At 39.7% G+C, this 20,424-nt stretch overlaps 1 protein-coding gene across 1 annotated transcript in view; it reads left to right on the top strand.

The window, feature by feature from the left end:
• The window catches only part of grm8a (glutamate receptor, metabotropic 8a), a 266,173-nt gene that overhangs the window by 179,706 nt on the left and 66,043 nt on the right, over nucleotides 1-20,424 (top strand). Inside the window, exons 3-5 of the mRNA XM_030720317.1 lie at nucleotides 11,072-11,207; nucleotides 11,626-11,780; nucleotides 14,887-15,024. Of these exons, the coding sequence (XP_030576177.1) occupies nucleotides 11,072-11,207; nucleotides 11,626-11,780; nucleotides 14,887-15,024 (429 nt within the window). The remainder of the gene's footprint in view (nucleotides 1-11,071; nucleotides 11,208-11,625; nucleotides 11,781-14,886; nucleotides 15,025-20,424) is intronic.

Below are 20,424 nucleotides of genomic sequence, written 5' to 3'. Positions count from 1 at the left end.
CTTAATAAAGTGGCTGGTCAATTTAAATATTTGAGGCTTTTTCGTGTATTTCTTGTCTGTATCCTTCTACATGTTTGTAAGACACAGAATCTTTTGACATATATTTTTTTTTGTGTGCGTGTGTGCGCGTGTGTGTGTTTACATGAAAGATCCTTCATCCTCAGATAAGACATGAGCTAGAGGGACATCCCGGGCTGGGGAGTATCAGGCATCAGCAGGCATCTGATGCTGTATCAGTGTGTGTTCAGAAAGAAAAAAAGAAAATAACAGCAAAGAAGCAAACACATAAACACATGTATTCTCACACACACACACACACACACACACACACACACACACACACAGTCAAATGCACGCACACAGCCCTACTCTGGGGGCACTGCTGTAATTGGATGTCTGATTACTGTCAGATAGTGTGTGCGTGTAGGAGTTGGGGGTGGGGGCAAATTTCTGAGGCACAGAGAGATGTTGCAACAGTAGAGTTGAAGGAAGAGAGATCAACACTCAGAAGTCATACAGAGAGTATCAGACAGAAGTGGGCATGTTCTCTCTTTGTGATTTCTGAGCTTAACGTTGACCTTGTGATTTTTATCTGCAGTCTGGCATCCAATCATCCCTTTCTTATCTCCCTCCTCCCTCGCCTTATACTCTGCATCTTTTCATCTTTCCATCCTTTTCCATTTCCTCCTTCCCACCATCTGAATCCTCTTTTCTTCTCTTCTCCTTATCTTCTCCTTTCTCAGTCCATCCTGCCTGTCACCCTGCAATCCCTCATCCCGTCTCTTCGTTTGAGATCTTCGCCATCTATTCCCTCTTGTCTGGCCCACTTCCGAGTCCGTCCTCAGTCTCCCACCACCCATCAGAAGCCACTGGGATTAGTCTGATTGATTAGAAGTATTGGTGATGTGCGACTGGCGGTGGAAGGTCAGATGACTCAGTGGAGACATTGAGACTGACTTGTCTCCTGCCTCACAAAAGTAGTCTCCAGTTGCACTTGTCAGCTTTCATGGCAGTACTCAGAGTAACTAGTTCAAGGCTGGTGGGCTTGCTGATATCGAAGAATAAAGTACGAAAAGTGCTTATTAGTCAGCATATAAACAAAAGCCAGCATGATACGAGTGCTGTTAGGTTCAGGCTTGTACAGATTTGGAAATGGGAAATGTGAGTTCAGATAGGTTCACTTGGGTTTCCTTTTCAAGTGGGTTGACGCATGTTGTACCAGATTGTGTGGAAAAGCAAAAAAATGTAAAAGCTCAAACATGTGCACTTTATGCACAAGACGATCCAAAGATAACTGTGACTGGGGTCTCATGTGAATTGTCACTACACTGCTACTTCCAGTATTTTTTTGAGGTTCCATTTATAGCCAATAAGTGAAAAAAAAGATGAATATGCCACTTCTATGGTTTCTGTTTTTCTTCAGATTGTTTATTAACCCCCAATTTTTTTACATTTTCTGAAGAGCTTTACATTTGCTGTTATGTGGCTCTTTAATGGAAATACTTTTTCACTTTTACATTTAAAGAGGTTCCATTTTTGCCTGTGATGCACTCTCATCTGACGCATGCACAGAGCTCCGTGCATTAGGTGTCCACCTGTCTTCACATTAGACCCGAGCAAGTGCTGACTTCAGCTAGACTGCCTGACTCCTGTGGTGATGACAAACCTGACACACACACGCACGCACAGGTGCACGCATGCACGCACGTGCACACACAATGTGCCAGTGTGGAAAGTTAGATGTTAAAAGGCCAAGATTTACTTTACAAGGCGCAGTCTGTTTTCCTTGACATACAGAAGGTGTATAAAGAATAACTGTACTGCTTGCCCTCAAAATTGGGAGTAATGCATAAATGTCCTTATGTGCTTATTGTACCACCAACAAACAAATACATTACCCTGCAAAACACAGTAAATATGTAAGCTGACAATTTTTTAACATTTATGAATAGAATAGAATAGAATAGAATGCCTTTATTGTCATTATACAGGATGTACAATGAGATTGGAGGGCCACTCCTGTTCAGTGCCATGTAACAGAAAATCAAACTCTCTAAAATAAAAATATTATAATCTAGTATAATCAATATAATCAAGAGATATACAGAAATAGACAATGTGTAAAATATACAAAAAATAGAATGTATAAAAATATATACATACATTGGTGCATCTGTACATTGTAAGAAAAGTAAATATGTGTATACATATAATAATGAAGATGATGAATATTGCACTTGGTGAATGAATATTGCACTAGTGAATGAATACTGGATATTACACAATATAGGAATGTTAGATATTGTTCAGTATGAATAATATAATATTGCACAGAGATGTGGGTGTTGCACAGTTACAGTGGGTGAGTGTGAGAGTTCAGGGTGGTGATTGCTCTGGCGAAGAAACTGTTCTTGAGTCTGTTTGTTCTGGCTTTGATGCACCTGTAGCGCCTGCCAGAGGGCAGCAGGTCAAACAGGTCAAAGCCAGGGTGTGAGCTGTCCTTGATGATGTTCCTGGCTCTGCTGATGCAGCGGGAGGTGTAGATGTCCATCAGGGAGGGGAGAGGGCAGCCAACGATTCTTTGTGCTGTCTTGACTACCCTCTGAAGCCTGACCCTGTCTGCCTCAGTGCAGCTGCCGTACCATACTGTGATACAGTACGTCAGCAGGCTCTCAATGGATGAGCGGTAGAAGGTCAGCAGCAGGTTTGAGTCCAAGTTGTTCTTCCTGAGGACCCTCAGGAAGTGAAGTCGCTGCTGGGCCTTCTTGATAACAGCTGTGATGTTATCTGACCAAGAGAGATCAGCAGAGATGAGGACACCAAGAAACCTGAAGGTGTGGACCCTCTCCACATGCTCGCCGTTGATGTAGAGGGGAGCTGGGTCAGTCCTGTGCTTCCTGAAGTCGATGATGATCTCTTTGGTTTTCATGGTGTTCAGTACCAGGTTGTTCTCTGAACACCAGGCTGTCAACTTCAAGACCTCCTCTCTGTAAGCTGCCTCGTCTCCCTTCGAGATGAGTCTGACCACTGTGGTGTCGTCAGCAAATGTGACGATGAGGTTGTTATTGTGGGCCAGTCATGGGTGTAGAGGCAGTACAGGAGGGGGCTCAGCACACAGCCCTGTGGGGAGCCAGTGCTCAGTGTGCGGGTGGAGGAGAGATGGGGGCCAAGTCTCACAGTCTGGGGCCGGTTGGTTAAGAAGTCCTTGATCCAGGAACATGTGAGAGGGGGGAGGCCCAGGGTGTGCAGTTTGGTGGTGAGAATGTCCGGGATGATTGTGTTGAACGCTGAGCTGTAATCCACAAAGAGCATGCGAGCGTAGCTCTGCTGCTGCTCCAAGTGGCTCAACACAGAGTGGAGAGCTACAGCGATGGCGTCCTCTGTGGATCTGTTTGCACGATATGCAAACAGATCCACAGATACTTTCAGTTTAGTTATACACACTTATGTTAAGGGTATCTTAATTGTTTATTAATGTACAGTTTTCCAAGTTTTATATTATTGCAACTGTGATTTACTACATTATCATCAAATCAAATCAAATGAAAGATATAAATAGAATAATACACTAAAAACTTTACAAAATATATACACTAATATATATATATATATATATATATATATATATATATATATATATATATATATATATATATGCGGACAGAAGGTCCTCCTCAGGACCTTCTTTCTTTTCACTCTGCCTTCAGGGAGTGAAAGTGCTTCCCTGACCTTAACAGAGAGAAGAGTCCATAGTGGGGATGGCTGGGCTCGTTCAGTATCTTTCTGGCTTTGGTCTGACTCCACCTGTGGTAGGTGGTCTGCAGGTCAGGGAGTTCGGTCCAAACTCAGTAGCAGTAGCCTGTATTTGGTTGCCTACAGGAGGAGGGACAGTTGTTGCCAGAATGTTTTTTTGAATTCCCGTCTGCATAAAACTATGTTTTGGTGTGTTTAACAGTTTATTACATTTTATTTTAAATATATTTAAATATATTTTAAATACATTTTAAATATATTAGTAAAATAAATGTGCTGCACAGAAAGCTTATAGCTATTGTATTGCTAATTTTCAGCTTTTGTCTATAGTGAGGCTTTTATACATGTAATGCAGAATTTTAAAGATGCAGTTTTCATGAACAAAAAAACACAATTCAATTCAATTCAGTGCAATTCAATTTTATTTATATAGTGCCAAATCACAACAGTCGCCTCAAGGAACTTAATACAATACAATAAAGACATGAAGTATTGTACAATACAATATTCTCTATACACTTTATTAGGTATACGTGTTCTACTGCTGTTTATTGCAAATATCTAATTAGAAAAATTGAATGACAGCAACTGAATGTGTTCAGGCATGTAGACATGGTTGAGATGAGCAGCAGAAATTGAGCATCAGAATGAAGAAGAAAGGTGATTTGAGTAACTTTGGCATGGCTCGTGCCAGAGGGGCTGGTCAGAATATTTCAGAAACTGCTGATTTACTGGGATTTTCCCATACAACTATCTCTAGGGTTTACAGAGAATGGTCCAAAAAAAGAGAAAATATCCAGTGAGTGGCAGTTCTCTAGACGAGAATGTCTTGTTGATGTCAGAGGTCAGAGGAGAATGGGCAGACTTTAAGCTGATAGGAAGGCAATAGTAGCTCAGATAGCCACTTGTTACAATCAGGGGCTGCAGAAGAGCATTCTAAATGCACAACACATCTAATCTTGAAGCAGATGAGGTCCAGCAGCAGCAGCCCTCTCCAGGTGCCACTGCTGTCAGTTAAGAACAGGAAATGACAAGGCTACAATTCACACGGGCTCACCAAAATGAACAATAGAAGAATGTAAAAACGTTACCTTGTCTCAATTTCTGCTGTGCTCTTTGAATGTTAGGGTCAGAAATTGGATGGTGGTTCAGGATTGTGGTGGCAGTGTAATGGTGTGGGGGATATTTTCTTGGCCTCGGCCTATCTGAGTAGTGTTTTATGGCAAACTTGTTGCCTGAACATGACAATGAGTTCACTGTACTCAAAAGGTCGCTACAGTCAACAAATCTCAATCCAGTAGAGAGCACCTTTGGGATGCGGTGGAATGGGGGATTTGCATCACGGATGTGCAGCCATCACATCTCCAGCAGCTGTGTGATGGTATCATGTCAATATGGACCAAAATCTCTGAACAATGTTTCCAGTATCTTGTTGAATCTATGCCATGAAGAAATGAAGCAGGTCCAAAAGCAAAAGGGGGTCCAACATGGTAGGAGCAAGCAATGAAGTGGCCGGTGACCGATAGTCTAAATCTTCAGTCAAAAAGACATAATAATTAATTAAGTAATAATTAATTTAATCATTATTTGATTGAGTTTAAATGACTAAAGCTCTGGTTTGCTTTTAGCAGCTCCTACTGTTCACATACTACCCATGGATAGCAAATAGAGGGTTTTTTTTCTCCCATGCGTTTTCCATTCTTCGCTCGAGGACTACGAACACAACCGCAGACTAAAGAAAAGGATGATTTTTGCAGTGTCTAGGATTATAATAACACAATATAGATGCAGACTGAAAGATAACTCCAGCAACTATATTATTAAATTCTGCTATAATATACTGAGACTAGATCGTAAATGAGGTTTTTAGATAGATACCACAAATTATTGTATTTTGCCTGAGCGTCACCCGAAGCAGTTTGTGCTCACCATCTAGCAAATATTCAATATCCACCCACTGATGCAAACTGGTAGCTTCATTTATACAGTGGGAACTCGAACATAATGAGCAATGTTCCCAATGTTGGTGTGTGGTTGTAATTTCTAGTGTGTATTCATGCTATGCTAATCAAAAGTTGACCAAAAGTACTTTTTTTTTTTTCTGGCAACCGAAGGAACTCTGTCCCTCACCCGCTCCAACCAATGTTTCATTATTATCAAATCGTAAGCGACTTCAGACTTGAATCTGTTGCAAGCTTCGAAAATCTTTCCCACCTGAGGCTTGTTTCAGGTCTGAGCAGCATCTTTTTAGGTTCGAGTTAGGGCTGCTCTAAATTTTCAAGCCCATTTGAGGCTCTAAGACCTGTATCCTTTAAGGCGTATTTTAATGGGAGGATGCACATTTTCTTTGGACAGCGTTTTGTGGGTTGTCAATGATTCATTAGCAAGCCTGCGGAGGACATTCAGCTCTGAGCCTGAAAAAAAAAAAAAAAAAAGAAACACATTGTTTAGAACACAATATTTAGTGCACCGCACAAAAGAGGAAAAAAGCAGCACAAAAAATATATAAAAGCAAATGCTTGTTGGGAAGAGAACTCGCACAAGCATGTCTGAAAAGCCAGCTGCATATGCACTGACACACACAAATATGACTGACTTCAAAGGCCTGTATCGCAGTGCCCCCCCCAGTCATGAACAAAGCCTGGAGAAGCAGAGGGCAACTTTTAATTTTAAAGTGTGTTAATGAGGTTTGGAGAGAGAGAGAGAGAGAGAGAGAGAGAGAGAGAGAGAGAGAGAGTGTGCGTACGTGTGTCGGTGTGTGTATATACAGTATTTGTCTAAGTATTCTCCATAGTAACAATCCACTGGCTAGTGTTTATGTACTGTAGGGAGAGTCGAGGGACAGGATTTATCAAAGAAATACCAAGCTGGAGAAAGAAATTAATTTCTTCCTTTGTGGATTTATAGACCACACAGAGCCTCATATTTGATCGAAGCATATTTAATCCTGTTCTAATAGTAACAGTTGATAGGGCATGTGTGCCTCACAAGATTATGAGGACACACATGCGGGATGCTTGGAGGATAATGCAACTATAGTGTAATGGAATAATTATTACAGGAAGAGACTCAGACTGTACTGCCTTTGTTTCACTTTATTACCCAGTCATGTTTAAGCCAGAAATATGCGTGCACACACACACACACACGCACACGCACACTTCTGTCAGTGTCGCTGCCAAATGCTTCCCATTCTTGATGCTGCAGAAAGAAAAAAAAAAATACACAGCTTGTTAAAAGTGAACGTCAGATATTAGTGCGCACCTTTTGCTTCTCAGCTGAAAGGAAAGCTGCGAGGTTAGGCCGGGAGATACATCAACAGCTTCTTTTTAAATCACTCCCAGAATGTCAAGTTGAAAGCTAAACTTGCTAAATCAAAAAAAAAAAAAAAAAAAAAAGGTCGCTTGCAAGGAAGATTTAATATCCAAAACCCTGCACATCAGGACACAGCTAAGAGAGGACTTGTTTCGAGTTGGAACCATAAATGCAAAAAAAAAAAAAAAAAAGTTCAGAAAAAAAATGACAAAAAAAAGTCTTAAAAATATGTTTCTGCTCATTGTCATTGTGTGGTGGAAAGCTCCTAATATGCGAAATGGTCTTTGTGTATTGTGTAGTCTTCAAAATCTGCACCGGTTTCCTCCACAGCAAATCAAGCAGACAGCCTGCTGCTGTTTCCCAAGGAAAGAAACTGTGGCTGAGAGCATTAGACACTCATTATCCTCTGAATAAACAAAGCAGTAAACACATTATTTACTGGCATTTGTTATGTCAATAATGTTCATCGTTATTGGATTAAGTCTGAATTAGTGCTATATTTAGAGAAATCAAAGTGTGAAAAGCTGTTCAATCAATTTTAACTTTCAGCTGTTCTCTTCTTACATTCAAAGCCTCATAATTTGGCTGATTGTGTGTAAACTGTGTAATTAATTGTTTAGTGACATATGATCACATGCTGTGCATGCTAATGTGGAAACAGTAAGAAAATCTCTTCATTCACTCCAGATAACAGCTGTATTGTGTCACTGTAATAGTCAGTTTGTTACATAATTTGCCAGTTGTAGCACGTTCATCTACAACGGGCTAATTGAATTATGAGCTCTTTATCCACCGAGCACCAACACGCCGAGCTCTCCGTTTATCGCTAATAACCTGATTATTGAGCCTTCGCTGTGGAATTGAATGCGACTGAATCCTAATTCCTTGAGTGTATGTGTGCGCCTGTGTTTTTCACATTTCTGGGTGCAGCTGTGAGGTGTAGTATTGTGCTCCTGAATACCTGTTTTGTGTATAGGTATCAACCCGTGGCCATGAGTAAAGAATGAATCCACGCAACTGTCTGTGGAAATGCATTTAGTTTTGCTTGCATTTTTGTGTGTGTGTTATGTTGCTTGCATCCGATTGTCCCCTGTGCAGTTGTTACGAAAAGATGCAGGGTGCAAGCTGTGATGATAAATTCAATGTCAAGTGTGTCCAGCACATATCCAAATGAAACCCTTGCAGTCGGTAATTAACTCCATTCTGTTTAGAGGTTGAATTCTTTCAGTTGCAGGAAGGGAAACACCGCTGTCTCAGCTTTTAATTAACAATCTGCTTCCCTCCCACACTCCCCTCTCTCTGCACCATTTCATCTATTATCCAACGGAGGCTTGAAAGGAGAGGAGAAAAAAAGAGGAATTAGTCATCCTTCTCACTGTATGCATCTTGCTATTGTCATTTCCTTCTCACCTTTAGTTTGTCAAACTTTTCAGAATGCATCCAAAATATTTGAAAAAAATATGAGGAAAGAACTAGCAAAACATGGCCGAGAACTTCCTAGAATAATTACCTACAGCTCTTACACATAATACAATACATACAATGCAACAAGCAGTTTTTGTCTGCCTCTTCTTTGTTTTATCTCTGATTTTATTTATCCTTTAGCCCTGCCTTTAATATCACCTTTACTAATCATTTGTTGCTTTTTTCCCCCCTGAATTTCTTTGAGTTTTTAAAATCAAGTTAAAAAGTTTCAGGAGATGACAGAGATGATTTCTGCTCCAGCACACTAGCTGTGCTTGCCGCTGCAAAACTATAATCAGTTTTTAAGCTAAACTATATGGACGAAAGTCCTGAGCCACCTACATATTACACCTGTAGAGGTTGCTTGGCCATCGAATCCAATGCCATGAAGCTCCTGGCACACAGTTTTTGTGCTGATGTTAATGCCAGAGGATGTTTAGAGCTACAGTTAGTGAGTCAGCACAGCACTGGCAACTTTTTCCTTCTATGCATTAAAATCAGTGAGCTCTACAGTGCACTGCAGTTTGCACGCAAAGAGATGCTAATGTGACTTTCTGCAAAATAAGATAGCTAGCTGTCTTCATGCCTCATGTCACTGGTGTGTATGTGTGTGTGTGTGTGTGTGTGTGTGTGTGTGTACACCTATGTTCACAGAGTATATTTGATATTGTCTTTATCTGGGAAGCACTTTCTTCACAGGGACAGTTATTGATGATGAGTGTGAGGCTGTGAAATAAATTATGATTTAATCACTTTTATACTGCTCCGAGGATAATGGCGAGAGAATGCCATCATCAGCGCTTATTTTTGTATATGCGTGTATGTTATGATTTGCTGTTTTTGTATATTCATACAAAAGCGCATGTCAACTTGGTCATTATCCTTGAGAAAGTATGTCGAAAGCCTAAATATTTGCCTCTTGTGTGTGTGTGTGTATGTGTGTGTGTGTGTGTGTGTGTGTGTGTGTGTGTGTGTGTGCGTGCATGTGTAAGGAAGTCGGGCAGAGATGGGTGCTTGTGCAGATTTTGTCACTTTAGTGATTATCCTTGAGAGGCTTTTAATTTGAGGCTAATGAGTATTTGTTTTAGCAGTCATGCACTCTGGTGTGTGCACCTACGTGGGTCTGTGCTAATCTGTGTGTGTGTGTGTGTGAGCATGCGTGCATGTGTGTGTGTGTGGCTATGTGTGTGTGATTAAGAGCTATGACATAGTGAAAGCGACAGACTGTACAGATGTTCAATAAATGGTCTGGAACAGGCAGGGAGGAAAGGGGACATCATTCATACTTTCTCTCTCACACACACACACACACACACACACACACACACACACACACACACACACACACACACACACACACACACACACACACACACACATTCCCAGAGACAAGTGACTAAAATGAATATGTAGGCTCACACATATAAAACATGGATACACAATGTCTATCATACATTCTGCAGTGGTTACAGATGTAATAGAGGCAATGTATAACAATGACATAATCCTACACAAATACACACATACCTCTATAAAGATTTAATGCAATAGCTAATGATTGATACAGCCAGCATGAATTAAGGGCTTAAAAAAATCCCCGGAGGTGGGTGAAAACACTATGCAATATTGTGTCCGTGTGTGTGAGAGGGTGGAGGGATCAAGGCAGAGAGAGGGGGAACCATGTAGTGAGAAATCTTCATTATCTTATATTGTGAGTGAAATAACTAATATCACCACACTCAACAATAGTAAATTAAGGAGCATGAAGTGGGTACAGACGATATTTCTTGCCACTTACTCTGTGCGGTGACGTGATTTTAAATCATTCATGCCCCATTCATCTTTCCCTTTGTCTCTCATGGTTTTCTCTCCTGCGATCAACACCTCCTGCCTCCACCATCATTTCAATTCATTTCATGAAATTCTTTTTTTTTCCCTGCTTGTTCTCCATTCCTGCTTTTTTCTCCTCAACTTTCCACTGAGTTTTTTCACTTCTTCCTTTTAGTCTTTTTTCCCTTGTTTTCCTGTTCCTAAGACCTTTCTCTGTCAAATGTAACATCCTTTTTCATCTAGTGTTCATTCCTCATAATTTCCCAGTACTCTGGATCCCTCCTACCCTTTCTCTACTTTCTTCCTACCTAGTCTCCTCTTACCTGTCAATCTTTGTTTCATTCTCTCTTTTTTCATGTTTTTTTGTTTTGAATATTTCAGGTGGCAAATTGAATGTAATTGTCAGGAGTATTTTATCTTTAGTCATTTCTTTTTCCTGGATTTTTTCTTTCTTATTCTGCTGCCATGTTAACTAGCCACTTATTCTTACCTTTATCTCAAAGAGGACGCTGCAAGTGTTAAAGCCCTCATCAGAAGCATTGACATGAAGTGCTTTCAATAAAGCTCAGAACACAGTTATATGAAATGTGTGCAAACTGACCCAAGAGTGAAATAAGTAATGAAAACAGAATGGAAAATGCAAATCAGTGACTCTAAAATAGATGATGCAATCTGTCCCTCGTTTTCTTTTCTCCCCTTTCTGTCCCAGGTGGTGTGTGTATTGCCCAGTCCTTGAAGATCCCCAGGGAGCCCAGGCCAGGGGAGTTTGACAAGATCATCAGACGCCTGCTGGAGACCTCCAATGCCAGGGCCATCATCATGTTTGCTAATGAGGATGACATACGGTACGTGCTGTGCACTTTAACAAAGAACCCTGCTCGACAACTTTCCCACTGCTGTACTTTTTTGTGCCATTTTTAACATAATAGAAACCTTTTGGCACCTACACGCCCTGCTTTGGTTAGAATCGTGTTATACTTCAGATTTTATGGCAGGCGAAAAGGTGAGAAAAGACATAAATTTCATTTGATTATTCTCAAGCAAATCACTTGGTTAGAACTTTTGCATGACATGAGCCCTCACTGCACTGCATGCACAATCATTATACTATATATCATAAAAATGTTTTAGCCTTTCAATTATTTACACACGTGCAGTGTAATTCTTCAGCACATGCATCCAAGTACCCCACTGCTCAGCGTGGCTCTTTAACCAATCTTGAGATATTTAAAATTCTCTGATGTTTTTTTATTTCTTAAACAGACGAGTTCTGGATGCAGCTAAAAGAAACAACCAGACGGGCCACTTCCTGTGGGTGGGTTCAGATAGCTGGGGGTCCAAGATCTCTCCTGTGATTGGCCAGGAGAAAGTGGCTGAGGGTGCTATCACAATTCTTCCCAAAAGAGCATCTGTGGATGGTAAGGATAAAATAATAGACATATACGATACTAAGATGTCAGCACACATGTACTGTAGGTAATAACTGACGATATGCAAGGAGTGACTTTACAATTAATTCTCACCTGCAGTGAAACTGGATTTGTGACAAATGAAAGAAAGCCGAAGCAGAGTTTGCTCAAAGTTTGATAGATCAAATTAAGCGGACAGGGGAAAGGACCACAGACAAAAATGAAATGCGCTCATGTTCCTCACTTTTGATCCCAGTGGGCAACAAGTTTTTGCCAATAGACCAGGGAGAATATCCTCATTTGCTCTCTGTCAGAGCTCTCTATTAGATAATTGACTCCTGGAGGCCCACATAGGAGACAAGATATAAACTGGAAGAGAGTGAGAGAGAAATAGAACTTTAAATGAATCAAAGTGAGCTTTGGCAGATTTACACAAAGGGACAGACTATGTGGTCTTCAGAGAAGATAGAAGAAATGTGAGTGAGGATTAATGACCAGACTGAAGAAACTAGACCTGGAAATATAATGTGGTACCATTCAATAATTCTGCAACATACGTTTTATAAAGCTTAAACTGTGTCTAAACCATAGTTTATAGTTCTCTGTTGGAGCTTTACCACAGTGGGCAACATTGTTATTTGCATTTATAGTTGTGCGCTGATGTGTAAACAGTTGCTTTACCCTATTGTTTTTTTTGGGTTTTTTTTTTTATTGGACTTAGAAGGAAGCACTTCCTTCCTGCAACTATGTGCGATTGAGTAATGTGAGGCAACACTTTGCTGCACAACTGGTTCAAACACACCACAACGCTGTTTTTAAGATGGTGAGGCAGCAGTTTTAAATTGTGTTTTTTTGTTTTTTTTTTTTTTATAAGGAGTAAAACGCCAGATAATTTTTTTTTCATCTTTGAAAAGAAGCTTTCTATTTTTCCCACTTGCTGGTCTTTGAACCAAGATAACGTCTTCAGGCACATGCTTCACACTTAATGTGTAGATTAGAGGCAGAAGCATCAAATAACATTTTTGATTTGAACAACTTTGTTCATTTCAGAAGTACTTTTTTATGCCCATGTGCCAGCAGCAGTTGTGGCTGGAGGCATTATGTTTTTGCATAAATAATCCATATGCATAAGTTATTCTCGTGAACATATGTCTTCTCTGACGGTACACAAACCTGACAAACCTGACCTATCCCCGTTCTTCTGAATGTGATATGTCAGGAACACCACGAGGGAATTTCATTCCATCTGGCTTAAATGTTCAGTTCGAAATAAGCATTAGGTGATCAGAATATGGTGGTCAAAGGTTCATTAGTTCTTACATACACTCTTAAACCAACACTCTGTAAGAAAGAAGAACAAGTGAATTACCAAAATATGAAGCATAATCACAGGAACGTTGTGCATCTAAACAACTGCCTATCTGGCAGCAATACATGCATTTTTTTCTAATATCAGGGAATTAAGTTAATGCAGTGTTACACATAGCTACAGTGCATATGATGATTTGAAGGTTGCATCTTCTTAGTTAAGTGTAAATGGTTCTTTGCCATCTTCTTGTGCAGGAAAATTGAAAACAACCCCTGGCACTCACATGAATGATGATGCTAAGCTTTAAAAAGCCACCTGGTCACTGGTCATCTAGGGTTACCTAGCACTTTTAAAATACTGTGCAAAAGTCTTGACCCACCCCTCATTTCTTTATATTTTGCTTCCAAGAAGCCAATAGCAAGTCTCTGCAGCCATCTGTAAAACATGGTGGAGGCTCTGTCATAGTTTAGGGCTGCATTTCAGCCAGTGATGTGGGGGATCTTGTCAAAGTTGATGGAATTATGGAGACAGATTTTTATATACCATGCAATAGCATCTTGAATGCATCTGATTGGCAACAGCGTCATTTTCAGCATGACAATGATCCTAAACACACTGCCACTGCAAAAAAAAGCATACCTGGATAGAAAAATACACAATGGAACACTATCAGTCACAGATTGGCCTCCCCAGAGCCCGGACCTCAACATCACTGAAGCAGCGTGGAATCATATTGACAGAGAACGGAAGAAAAGGCAGCCAACATCCAAAGAAGAGCTTTGAATGTTCTTCATAAAGCCTGTAGAACTATTTCTGAAGACTATACCAAATACCATACCAAATATTGACTTTCAAATGTATTTCCCATTTTCCAACCAAAATAAAAAGATGATGCATGACTTGAGGGTTTGTATAATATTGTAAAAATAATTTTTGCTTATATGGAACACGAATGGAAAAAATTTCAAATTTATTTAAAACTTCTTTTGAAAGCTAAAATCTTCTAGTTTCTGAAAATTTGCCTATTTACTGTGGCTACAACTAAGATAAAACTGTAATCCTACCCATAAATCTAGGTGGACAAATGGTGACCTGATGAATGTTGAGAGATTATTGTGGCAGATAAAACAATGTAGATGGATCAAATCCTCTAAAAAAAAAAAAAAAAAAAAAAATCAGTTGTCTGCATATTTGCATATCATGCAACTTTAAAAGCTTCTTTCACATTTAATTATGGTGTGAAGAAAGCAGTACAAGAGAGTTTTTGTCTTCTTCACTTCTCTTTCGCCTGTACAGTATCTTTATCCCAGCCTGCCACTTGCTGACAGGTATTTTCATTCCCATGAGTGGAAAAATGTGTTCTTTCCTATTTTCCTTCCTCTTCTGTAGTTATTAAATTGGACAAGTATCCAAGCTATTGTGGAAGCTTGTTTTGAAATGTTTGCTCTCCTTTCTCTTGGCGTCAGTGTTTGATAGGAGCTCCAATACTGAACGACTCCACCGAAATGGCTTTTCAGTCATACTGTACATAGGCTATTCATAACCTATGCATTTATGTGCCAAAATGTATTACACTGTGCTGAACATCTAATTTTCTAGTACAGACAGACTCAGTTGAAATGAAGCCAATAACCCCTGAAACACCAGTGCCCTCTCACATTACATCATTTAACAATATCTGGGAAGTGTTGAAAACAGCTCTTCTGTACAAAATGAATAGGGAGATGGGTTCAGTAGAGTTTCTAAAAGAAAAAAAACAACCCTCTTCACAGTATTTAACTTTTGCCCTGTCTGTCTTTTATGCAGCATTTGACCGGTATTTCCGTAGCCGCTCGCTGTCCAACAACAGAAGAAATGTTTGGTTTGCTGAATTCTGGGAGGAAAACTTTAACTGTAAGCTGGGAATGCATGGCAAAAGACCTGGCAGTCTGAAGAAATGCACAGGTAAGATGACATTCTTCCATTATTCTAGTTACTAGCACCCGTTTGGGTGAATGAAAAAAGCTTGTGAATTTCTGACTTCAGGTACAAAAAGAGATGAAAATGCGCCTGGATACCTTGGAGTTTTACACTTGAGGCTGTAACAGATTGTTTTGCCAGTTTGAGAACAACTGTAATTCTGCAGATCTATACTGTAGAAGCTTGTAAGTTTTACTTTCTGAAAAATGGAGCAGAAGGTCAGCTATAATTGGTCCTCTGTTATCAAGGCAACGCATCAGCTACTTCCTTGCATCATGCCCAGTGTCACTGCTCTTGTTTTGGTTCAACGTAAAACAAGAACTAACCACCCCTGCTGGACAAATTCCCTAAAGGCAGGCCCAGCTTTTCACATTACGCCAGCTCGGAAGCCCCACCTCGTAACTTACAGGACTTAAAGGATCTGTTGCTAACATCTTGGTGTCAGAGACCACAGCACACCTTCAGGGGTCTAGTTGAGTCCATGCCTCGATGAGTCAGGGCTGCTTTGGCAACAAAAAGGGGACCAACACAATATTACATGTACGCAGGTGGTCATAATATATATATCTGTGTGCGTGTGTGTATGTGTGTGTGTCTCTGTGTTCATGTGTTTGTGCGCACGTGTGTGCACTGCTGGCTCTAATAAGTAACCTTAAACCCCAGATGAAATTAGCTGTTGGGCTTTAAGCAGCAATATAGCTCAACAAGAACAATTGTTTGTGTACTCGAAGCTTAAAGGGGAAATTAAATAGTTGTTGGAGTCTGTGCTTGTAAATATTGCAATGCACTCTCTTCTGTGTGCTTTGCCATGTGTGTGTGTGTGTGTGTGTGTGTGTGTGTGTGTGTGTAGCATATATGTGTATTTGTCCTGTAATAAGCACCTCTTGCTGTCATTTTGTATGCAGTGCTTTTATATGATATATGATGGCTTGACCTGGAGTTTTAAATCCTATCAAATTGTTTGCAGCTTGTTATTTTACATAGGCCCAGGCAATACAGCTGATCTGTGTCGTTTGCTGTCTGTGCACATGATTCAGATGATGCTTTGTGTGCGCTTTTTCACTGCCTGCACCTGTCACTGGCTACGTAAAAAGTGTAGCCAGTGACAGAAGAGTTAGCGATGCCAGTGGACATGACCTGTAGGTATACCTCTGTGTCTGCTGTGATTGGGTCTGTATGTTTATATGTGTGTCATAGCGACTACTCCCTGGCTGATGCCTGCCATTGGCTCACATAATTAGGTTTGTAAGGGCTGTGACTCCCATTGACCGTCTATTACTTGCCGTGGCATCTGTGTATGTGGGCATCTATGTGTCGGGGGTCCTGTAGTCATGAAGCAGAGTCCATTAATTCCAAGTGCTGGGGTTTGTGACCTCCAAATCATCAACACAGAAGCCAATCAGCAGCCTGCTGCTCAAGGTCACTGTTGTGAGACAGCTGATGGGAGGATATGGAAATGGCTGTGATTATTGCATGTGATTGGGCTGAGAGAGGGAGGGAGGCTAACAGAAAATGAGATGATGTTAACAAATCCACCCCCCCCCCCCCCCCCCAAAAAAAAAACAAAAACAAAAAAAACAAAACAAAACAAAAAAACACCAACCAACAAAAGGGAATTGAAAAAAATTCGGTTGGAACACAAATTACACATAAACAAATAGGATAATAAAATATTCAAGTAACATGGGAAAAACAGTAAATGAGAATAGACAAACTAATAAGAGACACTAAGACTGAGAAAAGGATGAGGGAATTAAAACAGCTCTTTCTGAATCCGAGGTCTAACCTCCTAACCTTATAAGATTGGATGTGCTAAATGACCTGCAGTGTTTGATGGTGTTCATTTTTCACTGAAAGTGAGAATAGTCCTTATCATATTTTATATGTATCATCAGCGTACAGTTGAAAATCCATGATGCACATCAAAATAATTCCTAATTGCAAAATAAGATCAGAAGGTTGAGCCACTCCATAATACAAGCCTGTGCCTCTGAGTATTTACAGAATAAGTTGGGGAAATATAGTTTTTTACACTGAAATACATAGAAGCTACTTAAAACTTTAAATTACTTACAGTATAATTATTTCTCCTTTCCTTTGAAATATTATTTAAAATTGCTTACAGTAATTGTTTCTTATTTACTTTAAAACTTGAATTGGTACCTCCGTGTTCCAGTGTATCTACTGGTGATTATTTGTAGGTAAATATAATTACATTGTAATTTCAGATAAAATACATTGAAATTTAATTCTAGGAAAATTATACTGTCAGTCACATACCATATTATATAGTCCTGCTTCAGGAGTCCAATGCTTCTCCCATTGGTTTTATAGTATCTTGTGTTATAATCTATAAAAGTGATCATTTTGTTTTTGTTTATCATTTGTTGTTTAACATGTATTTGCTCCAAATGAATGTGCAGAAATGACAGTATATTCCTCTGAGGTTTAGTGGTTTCACAGTTCCAGTATAATCCACACAGCAGCTGTTTGCTGTATTATCGGCAATGTTTAAAAATGCATATGCTGGTTTTAGAAATTTAAAAAATACAATTTATTGAAATCATTGATAAAATCAGTGTTTTGTCAGAAAGAGGCCACTGACAAATAAAGAAAATGGAGCCCAGTCCCATCACCATGACTCATCATAACTCTTACATCATTTTCTCTTTACGTCCTTTCTCCACTCTCTTCATTTGAACCTGGAAGATTTTTTTTTTCTTTATTCCTGTCAGTACAAAATGACTTACATGAAGATAATGCATATTTCATGGGAATATCCCCAGCCTACTGTATAATGTAAAATAACATATGAAGCATTGTAGTAGTACATGATATCTCCAGTGATTTGCTTCTAAAGCTGCTACGACCAACCAGACATCTGTCCTCTGGTCCAATAAATGCATTTTAATGATTTATTTAGAGTACATTACCACAACTTTCAGCTTTCATCATTTCATCTTTCATCAAGAGAATAGTAAGCATACAAAAAAGGGAAATCCAAGGCACTCAGACTGCTGAGTGAAAAGTAAAAAGCCTCTTTTTGAGACATGGCTCATGAGTACATCAGTCGACAACTCAGATGCCGGCATAAAAGTGTGTTCTGTTGAAAGCACATATTTAGGTAAAACCGATGCTTGAGGGCAAACTGTTTTAAGCAGACACCAGATTACAAATACAACTAAACACTTAGATGGCTGGAAACACACATACATATTGGTTATACAGTACCAGTCAAAAGTTTGGACACACCTCATTCAATTTTTTAACTTTTTAATTTTTTTTCCTACATTTATAAATTAATACCAAAGTCATCCAGATTATGAAGGAACACATAACGAAGTGAACTTAAGTGTTAAATAAACCAAAATATGTTTTAGATTTTAGATTCTTCAAAGTAAGGAATCAAAGTTTTGATTGCAGCTTTGCACACTCTCGGCATTCTTTCCATCAGCTTCATGAGATAATCACCTGAAACGGTTTTCCAGCAGTCTTGAAGGAGTTCCCAGAGGTTGCATGTCTCTGCAGAATGCTGTGGTAGCCATGCTGATTAAGTGTGCCTTGGATTTTGAATAAGATACCAACGGTGTCACCAGCAAAGCACCCCATACATCACACTTCCTCCTCCATACATGGGTGGGAGCTACACATGTAGGAACCATCTGCTCACCTTTTCTGTGTCTTACAAAGACATGGCATATCGAACCAAAAATCTCAAATTTGGACCTTCATTTCTTAAAGTAATGATGGACTGTCATCTTTCTTTACTTAGTTGAGTAGTTCTTGCCATAATATGGATTAGAACGTCACCCAAATAGGGCTATTCACTGAATACCACTTTACCTCTTCACAACACAGCTGATGATCTCAAACACTTTGAAAGTGCAAGAAATTCTGGAAATTAACTCTTGACAAGGCACAGCTGTTAACTGAAAGCCATTCCAGGTGACCACCTCATAATATAAAATGGCAAGATGTGCAAAGCTGTCATGTGCTAAGCAAGAGGTGTGTACTTTGAAGAATCTAAAATATAAAACATATTCTGGTTTGTTTAACACTTTGTGTTTACTAAATAATTCCATATGTATTTCTTTATGATTTGGATGAGTTTAGCATTAAGCTACAATGCAGACACCTTTAAAAAATGAAAAAACACTGAATTAGAAGGTGTGTCCAAACTTTTGACTGGTACTGTGTCTATAATCATGAATAAATATGTCTTAGTATATATGTGGTACTTTAACATGTATTACTGCAAATGCTATTTTTTTCTGTTTCTGACACATGCACACACACACTCACTGCCACACGTCATTTTGTCACAGCTGCTAAAGCTAGACCAAACACAGCAGGGCCACCCTGTGTCAATGACCCAGAAAATCCAATTGGAGTTTAGCATTTGCTTCCATTTGTAGTTTCAAACACTCTTGCCAAGTAAACTGCATCTGAGCAGGATTTTCACCTATTTGGAGTAATGTGGCACCATAGTGAAGAAGGCTAAATTATACACAAATTGAGATAAAATACGAGACATGATCTTCACAGGTCAGTCTAGCAGCATTAGCCCACTAACAGCATGGTGGGCTGGTTAGCACTGGTTAGCATTGCTGCCTGACAGCAAGAAGGTCCTAGGTTTGAATCCACCTTGGCCGGAGCCATTCTGTGTGGAATTTGCATGTTCTCCCAGGTTTTCTCCGGTTACTCTGGTTTCCTCCCACAGTCCAAAGACATGTGATTAGTGGGATTAGGTTAATTGGTGATTCTAAATTGCCAATAGGTGTGAAGGAGAATGATTGTTTGTCTCTCTGTGTTGGCCCTGCAACAGGCTGGCGACCTGTACAGGGTGTACCCTGCCTCTCACCCCTTGACACCTGGGATAAGCTCCAGGCCCCCCACAACCCTGAAAAGGATGTGGAAAGTGGAAGAGAATGGATGGATGGAGTCTACTTTTTCAACCTATGGCTTTCAAGGCTAGCATTTAGAAGGCGAAGGAGGTCCCAGAATAGAGCCATACTTCCATCCATCCATCCATCCATTTTCTTCCGCTTATCCGGAGCCGGGTCGCGGGGGCAGAAGCCTAAGCATACTTCCAAGTATAAATTATTGCAGATGAAAGTAACAATATTCTATTGCCTTTAGGGGTCCTATCTGAAATTTTTTTTTTGCTCTTTGCAAATCAACTGTGTGAGCCTCTCCACTGCTTCTACTTCTCACTGTCTTCCAGCCACTTGTCTTCCAGCCATATTCTAATTTGTATAGCCACAAAAAAATGATCTGTCTTGTACTTTACATGGTAAATATGACAAATAAAAGTAAGATCTAAGTCTATGTAAGATTTAAGACTGTTAATTGTCACAGTGTTGATAAAAATCCTGGAAAGACCCT

This window comes from Archocentrus centrarchus, chromosome 23, assembly GCF_007364275.1.
Source record: "Archocentrus centrarchus isolate MPI-CPG fArcCen1 chromosome 23, fArcCen1, whole genome shotgun sequence".
Taxonomy (NCBI): Eukaryota; Metazoa; Chordata; class Actinopteri; order Cichliformes; family Cichlidae; genus Archocentrus; species Archocentrus centrarchus.
This window is presented reverse-complemented; position numbering and strand designations above follow the sequence as displayed.